Here is a 12485-nt window from a genome sequence, read left to right on the forward strand (position 1 = left end):
ATTAGCCTTGAGGTATATACACTTGAAATCCTGTGAACCTTAGAGTTAGACTCAATTCTATGAGAAACAAAAGTAACACTCCCTTGAATTACCAGCAATCACATTGATAATAAGTTTGAGTGTTTTTTTTTTAAATGTCATATCTTTAATCAACATGTTCCTGCCCTTAATTTTAAAACATAATTATTCCTTAGCACTCAATAAATGATGCCTCAAGTTTACAAATCACCTGCTAGATGCAATTTAGTAATAGGCTGCGTGCCTCCCCCCTCTCTTTCCTCTCTGACACTTGGCCCTCACCACTCACTCCTAACATGTACGACCCAGCTCGGCGCATGAAGAAGAGAGACCATACCCACCTTTGCCCAAACATCAGCGTTGACTTGGTCTCAGCCTCATTGAAGACGGAGGGAGAACAGCAAATAACAATGGTGGTTCTACAGTTCCCACCCAGAGAATCCTGAAGGATCCGCGTCATCTTGCTGTCCCGATACGGCACGTGTGTTTTCTGAGTGGGAAGAGAAAATATCGGCCGTTACAGCCCATTCAAAGCAAAAACACAGAGGCAAGCAAGCTAGTGAAGGGTACACTGGGCTTAGAAACACACGGGAGGGAAGAATCTGATGCCTGGCCTCTGGGCCTTGCCGAAGTTCAGAATGCCCATCCTGGGAGCAGGGTCATAGGAAAGGAGCATCACCATTCACACATTTCAATGGACTAGATCTCCCAGCAAGGAGGGAGACCACAGCCAGGATCCTCTCCGCCCCTTTCCAAACAAAAACAAATGCATCTCTGGGATGTGTGGCAAAGAGAGTGCAGAGACCCAAAAGGTGACTTCTCCTAATACCATTTAATAGAGGGGGAAAGAACACTTACTGTCCCTTCTGCCAAGGCAGAGATCACATTTCCAAGAGCAGACAAAGACTTATTGATGTTTTTAGCTTCGTCAAGGACAGCTCCCTCGGCACCAGTTTTGCTGACCTATCAGAGAGAAGAGAAAGCGGTGAGCCACACGGGACAGCAAAAGCACAGGGCAGAAAATCCCAACTCACGGGAGGGCAAAGGGGTGGGGGTGGGGGGCAAGGTGCACCCTGGAACGCAAGGAAAATAAAAGTGAGGGAGAATCACGTTAATAAAACCTTCCCTCGAGCCCGAGGCGGCAGATCTGTTCTCTCTGTTGTCATTTTCCTCTCAATTAGGTTTTAGGGGAATGGCTGAAATGCCTCCAGTGGCGGAGCTGCAGATGCTTCCCTGGGGGACATCCATCCAGGGAAACCAGGCTCCAGAAGGCCTGTCACTACAAAAAGCCAAGGACCCTGCAAGACTGAACCACAGTCTCCACACTGGGGGGAGTCCAGGGGAAACCTAGAGACACACCACCGCCCGGGCCATTGGGGCCCTGTCAGGAAAGTGCCAAGTATGAGCTCCAACTTCAGGCCCAGGATGCGGGGATGGCCATCAGGACTCTCTGTTCCTTCCCTCCTTACTCCCCCAGCAAGGAAACAAGGAAAAATTATCCGAAAGGAAAAATACTTAGAGAGGCATGAAACGTCAAGGGAATGAATTTTACATTGTGGATTGTCTTTTTCCCTCTGCAGCCCAAAGGACCATGCAGAGTTCTTCCTCTGCTGTGTTATTACTGGTAATTTCATAATTACAGCATTTGCTGTAGGTAGAGAGCAGTTTACAGGTGCTCGGAAAAAAGGGACCTAACGTGATTCATAGCTCTGCTGACTGGACAAACGATGCAGTGTGAGCAGCTGCTCTCTGAAGGGAGAAAAGTGGGGAAATGATTATAAACTGCACCAAGGTGGATTTCGAATATATATAAAGGAGAAACTCCTAATGACAGAGATGAATGCATTTCCAGGGGGAGTTCTGTCCTATAGGATAGATTCTCCTCTCTGGGAACCCTGTTGGGGCTACCCCTGCTGACACATAAAAAAATATAGCAGATGGGTCACAATAGTAACAGTCTATTCACATGGTGTTGTTTAAGGTGCTTTCACATTTTGAGCATCTAAACTCCATGAAATATGCAAGACAGATACAGGCATTTTCCTTTTTCAGACAAGGAAAGTTTGAGCTCCAGAGATGTCAAACTGCCAGCCCAGGGGAAGAAGACCATTTAGGGGAGTCAGGGACTAAGCGTAGAGTTCAGTTCTCCTACCTCACACTGACACATTCATGTGGACGTATCTGGGGCAAAGGAAAACAGACACGAGCAAAAGAAACATGGGCAGAACCACAGCTTAAAATGTCTCATAAATATCATAAGGAAAAACCACCAACACTTGCAAAGGACAGGCCTCCACTCTAACTGCCAGCATAAAGCATTTTCAGCAGCATTTGGGGCCTAACATCTGATCTCCAGTGAAGGGAAAGAGCAGAAGCTCAGGAATAGCAAAGGGGCCACTGGGCTTTGTCCAACCCATACATCGGTGCAGCAGCCAAGCAGACCCTGGTTGCTAGAACTAAGCCTGGTTAGTCTAGAACTAAGCAGTGCCTCTCTGTCCTCCCGTTCTGGTGGGTGTCTGTTAATGGAAGTTACAAGCCCAACCAGTAAATGTTAGATTTCCAACCAGATGATTTTCTGCTCATGGCTTTACAAATGGGTAGCATTACTTACATGGGTGTTAGTGGCCTACTTGGCGAACAGCAGCTCAGTGGTGGGGTGCAGTAAGTGGGGATCAATTACACAGTTTGGGAGACTGGTGGAGCCTCAGGGCTGGCTGGGCAATGCCCTCAGTGGGGTGTGGTAGCAGGGGCCTGGGTAAGGGCAGGGGGCAGGTGGGATGTTCTGAAAGTCTATTTGGTCTAGAGTATGGCCTCAGCCAGGCACTGGTCCGGGAAGGATCAGGGCTTTTGGCTAAAACAATAGCTACAGGCCTCATAGGCTGAAGCACTGAGGCCACCCACGTGAGGCACCGTCAGTCCATGCCTAGTGCAGAGAGAAGCAGGGATTCAGGGAGAAGCCCAGGTTCAGATCTCCTATCAGCAAACAAACCTGCAGAGGCAGGACTGCCACATTCTGACAGCAAAGCTCTTCCCTGGCCTCTCTGAGTCTGATACAACACGGCGATCTGTCCTTTCTCAGGAGGTCATGGCCTCCCACACCTGTGCAGCTGCCTTTGCCAGGCTAAGTCCATGCCAACACCTGCCTAACATCACCCCCAGAGCTTACTAGGCATAAGTCAGAGCTGGCATTCAAAGCACCTCCTGTAATGTGAATGAGGACTTCGGGACCAGAAAAGAAAGAGCAGGGAAAAGAAGGTTAAATTTAATAACCCCTTGGCACAGTATCAGAAACTTTAAAGGCTCTTTAAAGGCATAAGAATTATACTATTGCACACTGAAGCAAATAACAGGAGAAAATTATAGATAATACAAATAAAGAACCAATTACCTTTTCGCTCCCAGCCAAATCAACTAGATAAAGCTTCCCACTGAGTTTTTTTTCAGTCTCTACATTCTCTTGTTTAATATTAATCAGGAAAATACTGTGACTTCTAGAGCTGTGTTCATTCATGTCTGAAAAGGAAAATAGTTTACTGCTCTACAAAGGACACATTAATTTAGGTAGCAATCTTCTCATCTAAAAAGCACAACACATCATGCATAATAATAGCTCTACTTTTTAAGTCGGGCCAATTTAAAAAAGTATCTGAGACCACTGTTTTGTCTGAAAAACAATGCCCACTTTAGAAATGAAAGCTTTAAATATCTTCAAGTGACAAAGAAATTAATCCAAAAATCTCCTTCAATGGTCTAAGATAGCAGATTCTGGGGCTGTGCCTAGAGCCCCATCGTAGAACACCCACTCCAGCCTGATTCCATCCCTGAAGAGCTCATAGCTTCCTGCCCCACTTTAATCCCTCAGCGCTTTTCAATGTGATTTGTACCTGATGCATTCCATTTTCGTCATGTGTGTACACTTTGCCTTATCAGTAACAAGCTTTCTTAAGGAAGGATTATGACTTTTTTAAGGAAGGATTAGGACATATACTTCTATAACCATGCTAGGTTCAGAGAAGGTCTCAAAGCTTAAATATGCTTCATTAAAACTGAGCACTGGAAATAAAAATCTTTCTGGACCCTGGTCTTCATTCACCAGACAGGCAGTGACCCTAGTGACTGCCTTATTCAACTCCCACTAGCAATCATTTCTTAAAACCATTTTACCAGATTATATGGAAGAAACCCTAAAGATTCCACACACAAAAATGTTAGAACTAATAAATGAATTCAGCAAAGCTGCAAAGCAGGATGTAAAAATCAGTGGTATTTCTATAATAATAAACAATTTGAAAAGGAAATCAAGAAAACAATTCCATTTAAAATAGCAACAAAAAGAATAAGGTACTTAGGAGTGAACTTAACCAAGGAAGCAAATGACTTGTACACTAAAAATGACAAAACATTGCTAAGAGAAAGTAAAGAAGCCACAAATAAATGGGAAGACATTCTTTGTTCATGGATTAGAAGACTTAATTTTGATAAGATGTCAACACTACCAATAGCAATCTAGATATTCAGCACAATCTCTATATCAATACCCCAATGATTTTTTTTGCAGAAATAGAAAAATATATACTAAAATTCAAAAGGGAGCTGGACCCTGAATAGCCAAAACACTCTTGAAAAAGAATAAAGTTGGAGTTCTCACACTTACTGATTTCAAAACTTACTATAAAGCTATGGTAATTAAAACAGTGTGGCACTGCATAAAGGCAGACATACAGACTAATGGAATAGAATAGAGAGCCCAGAAATAAAACCTCACATAACATGGTCAAATAATTTTTGGCAAGAGTGTCAAGACCATGCAATGGGGAAAGGATAGTTTCCTCACCAAACTGAAAACTGGATATCCACATGCAAAAAAGTGAAGTTGGACTCTTACCTAAGGCCATATGCAGAAATTAACTCAAAAAGGATCAAAGACCTAAATGTAAAATCTAGAACTATAAATCGTTAGAAGACAGCACGGAGGAAAAGCTTCATGACACTGGATTTGGCAGCGATTTCTTGGACATGGCACCAAACACAATCAATGAAAGAAAAAATAGAAAAATTGGACTTCCTCAAAATTATAAACTTTGATGCATGAAAGGGCAGTAAAAAGAGAATGCCAAAGCAACCCACAGAATAAGAGAAAATATGTGCAAATCATGTTTCTGACAAGGGATTGATTAAGAACACCTACACATCAATTCCAACAGCAGTAACAACAAAAAACCCACATTAAAAAATGAGCAAAAGACTTGAATAAACATGTCTCCAAAGAAGATATACAAGTTACCAATAAGCATGTGAAAAAAATGTTCAACATCACTAATCATCAGGAAAATGCAAATCAAAACCACAATGAGGTACCACAATGATGGCAATTAAAAAAAACAAACAGAAAATAAGAAGCATTGGCAAGGACAGAGAGAACATGGAACTCTAGTGCACCATTTGTGAGAATATAAAATGATGCAGCTTGATGAGGAAAACAGTATGGCAGTTCCTTAAAAATTGTAAGTAGAATTACCATCTGATCCACTGCTGGGTATACACCCAAAGGAAAGAAAAGGAGAAAATCAAACAGGTATTTATACATCTATGTTCACAGCCGATTATTCACATTGCCAGAAGGTTGAAGCAACACAAGTATCTATGTGTCTATCTCTGGGTGAATGGGTAACCAAAATGTGACACACCCAGTGAATATTATTCAGCCTTAAAAAGAAAGGAAGTTCTGACACCTGCCACAATATGGATGAAACTCAAAGACATTTTGCTAAGTGAAACAAGTCACAAAGGGACTTGTATCATCCCACTTAGATGAGGTACCTAGAGTTGTCAAATTGAGATAAAAAGTAGAATGGTGGTTACCAGGAGCTGGGAGGAGGAAGTATGAGAGCATGGATTCACTTTGGGATGATTTTTTAAATTATGGTAATACATAGTGGTGATGGTCGCACAACACTGCAAATATACTTAACACTACTGAACTGTACAGACTTAAAAATGGTTAAAATGGTAAACGTCAAATTATGTCCATTTTACCATAAAAATTTTAAAAACCACCTTACTGAGTGATAAGAAATATAGTGATTTTCTGGACCAATAGTTTGGAAACAAGGAGCTGAGATGGCTTGTCCAATATGCCATGAATAATTCATGACTAACAATATGTCTAAGAAACCAAGTAAATGACTTCTTTATAAATGAAAGATGTTATTACTTACTACAAGACTATCAGGCCTCCCTTCTTTCAAGTATTTATACAAGCAGAAGGACGTGGAGTTTAACCTACACTGTACACAAGTCTAGCCTCACCTATGAAATCTGCCACATCTACAAACACCATCTGATAGGTCTGTTGGAGTAAAATAAAAGTTGAGAATTAGTTCTGAATTACAGAACCATAGAGCTTTGGATAGAAGGGACTTAAAGAGATGAGACCAGTCAACCAACCAAGGCTTGAGAATCTTCCACACCCACTACTAGCCTTTCACTGGGGGCCACTAGGTCAAAACCTGCCTCCCTGCAGCTTCAACAGTCCTGGGTGGTCTATCCATTCGCGCCAAATAAAGCAAACTGACTTTCTTTCTTGATGTCAACATCTTGAACGTGTTAAAAAATATGGCACTGTCCACACGTTCTCCCCAGATTTTTTTTCTCTCTTCGATCTAGAAATCTCTAGTTCTTTCAGCAACTCTTCATATCAACTCACTGTCATCTGTCCCCATCGCTCTGAGTAAGAGAGACGGCCCCCATTTTTTCACAGAACCTGCCACTTTCACATATGACCTGCTTTCCTGGGATTTGTGCACACGCCGGGGAGGGAATGGCAAGGTGGACAAGCTGACCCGAATGTGTTTGTTATTAACACAGCACCAAAAAGTTTCTAGGAAAGCTCCCACCCTGCTTTCTGAGTTCCTCATTGCTTTTCTTTTCCTCTTTTTATGTTTTTTGAGAGGGCATATCTCATATTTATTGATCAAATGGTTGTTAACAACAATAAAATTCTGTATAGGGGACTCAATGCACAATCATTAATCAACCCCAAGCCTAATTCTCAACAGTTTCCAGTCTTCTGAAGCATAATGAACAAGTTCTTACATGGTGAACAAATTCTTACATAGTGAATAAGTTCTTACATGGTGAACAGTACAAGGGCAGTCATCACAGAAACTTTCGGTTTTGATCACGCATCATGAACTATAAATAATCAGGTCAAATGTGAATATTCGTTTGATTTTTATACTTGATTTATATGTGAATCCTACATTTCTCCCTTATTATTATTATTATTTTTAATAAAATGCTGAAGTGGTAGGTAGATACAAGATAAAGGTAGAAAACATAGTTTAGTGCTGTAAGAGGGCAAATGTAGATGATCAGGTGTGTGCCTGTAGACTACGTGTTAATCCAAGCTAGACAAGGGCAACAAAACATCCACAGATGCAGAAGATTTCTCTCAAAACAGTGGGGGTGAGGTTCTAAGCCTCACCTCTGTTGATCCCCAATTTCTCACCTGATGGCCCCCCTGTGACTGTGCCTGTCTTAGGTTGTTCCTCCCTTGAGGAATCTTACCCGTCTCTGGCTAACCAGTCATCTTCCGGGGCCATACAGGGAAATGTAAAGTTTAAGTGAGAGAGAAGCAATATTGTTTGAAAAGGCTAGCTTTTTACTTCTTTGCAGATTTATGCCCTGTGGCTTCTATGCCCAGCATTTGTCTTGAGGTATCTTTACCACTTGGAGGAATTATGATACTCGGTAAATTCGATATGAGGCACGAATTCTATTTAAGGGTTGTAATTAGGAAGGAAGAAGAAAAGCTATAGAAGTAGCAGGCGGAAGAAAACATGGGAAGATTGATTATTTCTTTGACATATCTTCTTGTAGTGTAACATAAGCATGTATAGGTTTTTAACTATTCTTTTCCTTTTTTTTAACACAAGGCAGAAAACTAACATGATTTCCTTCCTGTGGATGATGAAAAAATATAATTTGTGAGTCTGGATTTTTTTTTGTTTACCTGAACAATAACATGTTCAAAATAAATAAACTTAGAAGCTTACTTTCCCCTGCTCTGGTTGGTTGTTTTCCCATGTTCAGACTTAGGATGTTAATCAGGGTCCAATAAGTCTCACCAAGTATTTCCAAGGGTTTCCTGGACAGCAGAAGGCACTGTTTCCCAAGACCTGCCCAGACACACTCGTACTGCACATAGCCCTGTGTTTGTGTCCAAGACACAGTTTTCCAACCTCCTTCCCTTGTGTTACTCCATTTGGACCTCACCACCCACCCCTCTTGGGGTGCAGGCACATATCTGTCTCCTAAATTGCAGGGAGGAAACACCACATCATGCTTACTTGTCACAGCCACATGTCGGTTTGCTTTGCCTTCGTCTATCACATCCATGACTTCCTCAGGGCTTGACACAAACCGCTCGGTGCATCCCTAAAAAAGAGTCAATTCAAGTTCACCATTAAAAAACTGAAAAGCAACAATATTTTGAAACAGCTAAACCTTTCCCCATTTCTCTCCAGAGATGCAGATCCAGAGAAAAGCTGCAATGTCCATTCAACGTTTCCTCCTTGCCTATGACTTAAATTCTACATCTGCACAAACCCTAGGAAACCCAGAAATAAGTCGTAAAAGAAATGCCAGATCTTCCTAGATTTTTAAGTACCTCTTCTTACTCAACAGCAGTGAAGACAGAAAATAAAGAAGAAAACCAATGAGAGAAGAAGAAATGGACAAAATTCTGCTTTAACTTTCATTCTAGCCACCAAATTTCATTAGACATTTTGAAGTCCTAGATGTAATACTATGATCGGCTTCCCCTAAATGCAAATTATAAATGTTTGTAAAAGCCTCCTTAAATGTGAATAGTAAGTACTTCTTTACTTCTCCAATTCTTACCTGTGATTAGACATTTGTGATACATTTACAGAGAAAGGTATGACTGAAGAAATTAAATGTCTATTTTAAAGAGAGGAATACTAAATACATGATTTAATGACATAAGGAAATGATTAATTAGCTACGTGTGCTTTGTAGGTAGTATTCCAGGCATCTTATGTAATAATTATGGTGACGGGAGAGAAATCAATTGCATCATCAATCAAGTCTTCCTCATACCTTTACATACGGGACTCTGTTTTTATCTTCATGAACAGCCAAGTTTGTCTTGGATACTACAGAGATAATAAGGATGACATGCAAAGAAGAAAAGAAAAGTTAAAGATCCTGTATTGGAAGAAAAATAGAAATTGTTATAGAAGATAGGCAAATCTAATCTCTTTGCAATATGCAAGCTTAAGCCTTAGCTGAGAAAAAGCAGATAGTGTGAAGGCACTAGAACATCTCTCTAAATTGTCACTAATTCCTTAAGCAGAAGTGCTATAAATCATTTCAATCTCCCTGGACTTTAGTTAAAGAACAAATAAAGGACAAGTATTCAGGTTACTCACCATCGAGTAAGTCCCTGATTTTGTCCAAGTAGATCTCAAAATAGGAAACCTGGTTAAAAGCAAAACAGAGTTTGAAACAGAAATGCCACACTGTGTTTCAAAAATATCACCATCAAAACTTATTAAAGCTTTTGTTTAGCATGGTTAAGAAGAGCAAGAAGAGGGGTACAAAGAGAAAATTCCAAGTCCTAGCGTGCTGAGCTCTAGCTGCCCAGCCTGGATTCTGCTCCCCACTTCATCAGCTTGCCCTGCAAGTCCTGGCTCAATGCGGGACCCTCTCTGTCCCCACATTACAGCTCCCTGTCATCTCAGTGTAGGTGTTATTTTACATCACGTGCTGGACAGCCCCTTACATGGAGACTCTAGCTTTTACCTTAGCAAACTTCTAGGTTTAACTTTCATTAGACAACAGCTGGAATAGAAAACATCCTTTGCAAGTAATCGCGAAAAACCACTAGGCCTCATCTTAGGCATGATGTGGACAGCCTCATCAGACCAGCTCCAACATTCACATGAGGGATGTGCAGAGGGAGACAAGGGCAGTGTGCTTGGGGCTACAAGAGCTCAAGGGTGACAGGCAGGGAGCTGCTGATGGTGGCCAGCTTTGGGGAGTCCAGGAAGGATCTGAACAGAATGTGATTTAATGAGAGACAGTTTAGACTGTAACAGGGAAAAGCAGCCTTCCAATCAATTCTCAAACCGCAGCCCCAGCACTGCACCACCCGTACGCTTGTTTTACTTGGAGAGCCATGAACCCTCTTGCAGTCTTCTGAATGAGAATCTCCAAGAACACGACCCAGGAATCTGCTCCTCAACCCCCCAGGTGATTCTTTCACCGGCTGACATCTGAAAACAATCTTTACTGGATATGTGGTCTTGGGTTTTCATTCACATGTAACCAAGATTTTTCCATCTGTCCAATGAAGACGTTGGACTTGATGACATTTTTTCATCTGCAATTTTGACAGATGAGGTCAGTGATAAGGAAGTCCGACAGAGCTCTCAAGCAGGCCCTGGATGGTAGGAAGACCAGCAACTTGGAGAGGATGCCCAGTTAGACTGCCTGTAGACTGCTGAACTTTGTCTGCCTCCACCTGCCTCTGCTTCCCAGATCAACTTTTTGTTCCCTCATGTTCATGGGATTTTTTTTTTTTTTTCAAAACAAAATTGCAGTTGAAAAAATATTTGTAAATTCAGACTGTGACTCCACAGGTGAAAGCTCCCCGCCACATCCCAGCTCTGTACCAGTCTTGCTTCTGGCTGCGGGAAGTGAAGACTCCCAGCCCGTCACTGGTCCTAACCCAGTTCAGCCCGGCCTTGTTATCTTTTGTCTCCATCTCAGCCTGGAACCTCCGAACTTGCCAGTTTCTCTGAGATACGGAGTCCCGGCTTTGAACCCTGGGATCTCTAGCTGGGCATCCTCTCCAAGTTGCTGGTCTTCCTAACAACCAGGGTCTGCTTGAAAGCTCTGTCGGACTTCGTTATCACTGACCTCATCTGTCGTAGACCCACCTGCCATACCTTCACAAGACCCACTGCTCTGAAACCTCCCCCTGGGGCTGGAATCCTAGGGTCTGTTCAGGCCCTAGTCTCAGACATCTCTAACCCAGCACCCCGGCAGCCTAGTCAACCCTGGTACCAACCCATTCTGTGTATTTCAAAATCATCCTGTTTTCATTAAGATTTTTGTTATCTTTGAGATCATCAGCATGTGTCCTTATTTTCCTTATTTCCACAGATTACAGAGAAAAATTAATTAGACCTAAAAAGCAGTCATGATTCCATATTAGCAAATCTGGTGATTAGAATCCTGTTCGTATGTCATATGAGTAGAGAATTCAGATTTATTCATTTTTTTTTTACCACAGCAGATACTGGCTGCTTTTGAGGCAGGGAGAAAGTGGGGTGCGGGGGTGATTTTGTTATTTTTGTCACTTCTAATACTCTGTGAGACCAGGTGGACAAAAAATAAATAATGTTGTTTGGCATTAAGAAACAGCATGTTCAGAAATAATGTTGACACCTCTGTGATCTCACTTTAAGGAACAGATTTTCAATACTGCCTAATCAAGCCTTCTTTTCTTGATTAAGACTGTCATTACTCAGTTCAAGACACAGAGTAGTCAATAGCTAACTTGCCCCTTACAAGTGTTATTTATGATATAAGTGCGCATGACTACTTATGTGGAACAGGAACCTGGAATGTACGATTCAGTGCTAGAGACTTGGGTGCTGCTCCTCCCCCCGTCACCCTTCATGTGGGAACTGTTTTTATCTTAACAAGATTCTAATAGGAGACCCTATTTGGAGGGCAGTAATTGGTTTAACATCTTACTCCAGGATTATCCCATAAGAACCCTAGAATAGTTTAAGGTATTTAGATGCAAACACCCCTACAGATGTACTAAGCCCCTAAATCTTGATCCCATCAAAGCAACAAGCTTCTGTATCCTGCGATATAAAGAAGCCTGGCCAGGAGGAGAAGCTGACTTTAGGCAACACAGAGAGCTGTAAAGAGATTCGCCAGAATGCAATTCAGAATTAGGCAGCAGTTGTTGCCTTGTTTTTATATAATTTAGGAAAGTAAACAGCAGAAATAAGTAAGGGTGGAGTTTAATGTAATGGACAAGGTACTGCATGTGGGGTTGATCAGATCAAGTTTAATCTCAACTCTGTCAGTAATTTGGTATGTGGCTTTGGCCATCTTACTCTATGGGTTTAAACTTCAGTTTCCTTATCTCTAAAATGATGGGCCTAGGACACAAAGGTGTGCCTGTAAGGGTGATTAGCCTCTTGTCTGGGGGCTGATCTGCTCAGATCCAAGTCAGAACTGCCCCCCTCCTCCCCACACCCTGTCAACCCTGTCCCCAGTCACCATGGAGGGGACCCAGCCAGCCACATGCATCCTGGACACAGCTTATCAGAGCAGGGCCCATCTACACGTACTGCAGGCCCGGCCAATGAGCCTCCTCCCCGGGGAATTAGGAATGGGAACTAAGGCAATGTCGAGCA

At 42.1% G+C, this 12485-nt stretch overlaps 1 protein-coding gene across 1 annotated transcript in view; it reads right to left on the reverse strand.

Annotated features, from left to right (window-relative positions):
• The window catches only part of KIF5C (kinesin family member 5C), a 137736-nt gene that overhangs the window by 67264 nt on the left and 57987 nt on the right, over nucleotides 1-12485 (reverse strand). The window contains exons 5-10 of the mRNA XM_036928306.2: nucleotides 9474-9522; nucleotides 9142-9197; nucleotides 8370-8457; nucleotides 3407-3531; nucleotides 877-981; nucleotides 360-508 (exon numbers count right to left, since the gene is read on the reverse strand). Coding sequence (XP_036784201.1) covers nucleotides 360-508; nucleotides 877-981; nucleotides 3407-3531; nucleotides 8370-8457; nucleotides 9142-9197; nucleotides 9474-9522 — 572 coding nt within the window. The remainder of the gene's footprint in view (nucleotides 1-359; nucleotides 509-876; nucleotides 982-3406; nucleotides 3532-8369; nucleotides 8458-9141; nucleotides 9198-9473; nucleotides 9523-12485) is intronic.

Source organism: Manis pentadactyla, chromosome 8 (assembly GCF_030020395.1).
Source record: "Manis pentadactyla isolate mManPen7 chromosome 8, mManPen7.hap1, whole genome shotgun sequence".
Classification (NCBI taxonomy): Eukaryota; Metazoa; Chordata; class Mammalia; order Pholidota; family Manidae; genus Manis; species Manis pentadactyla.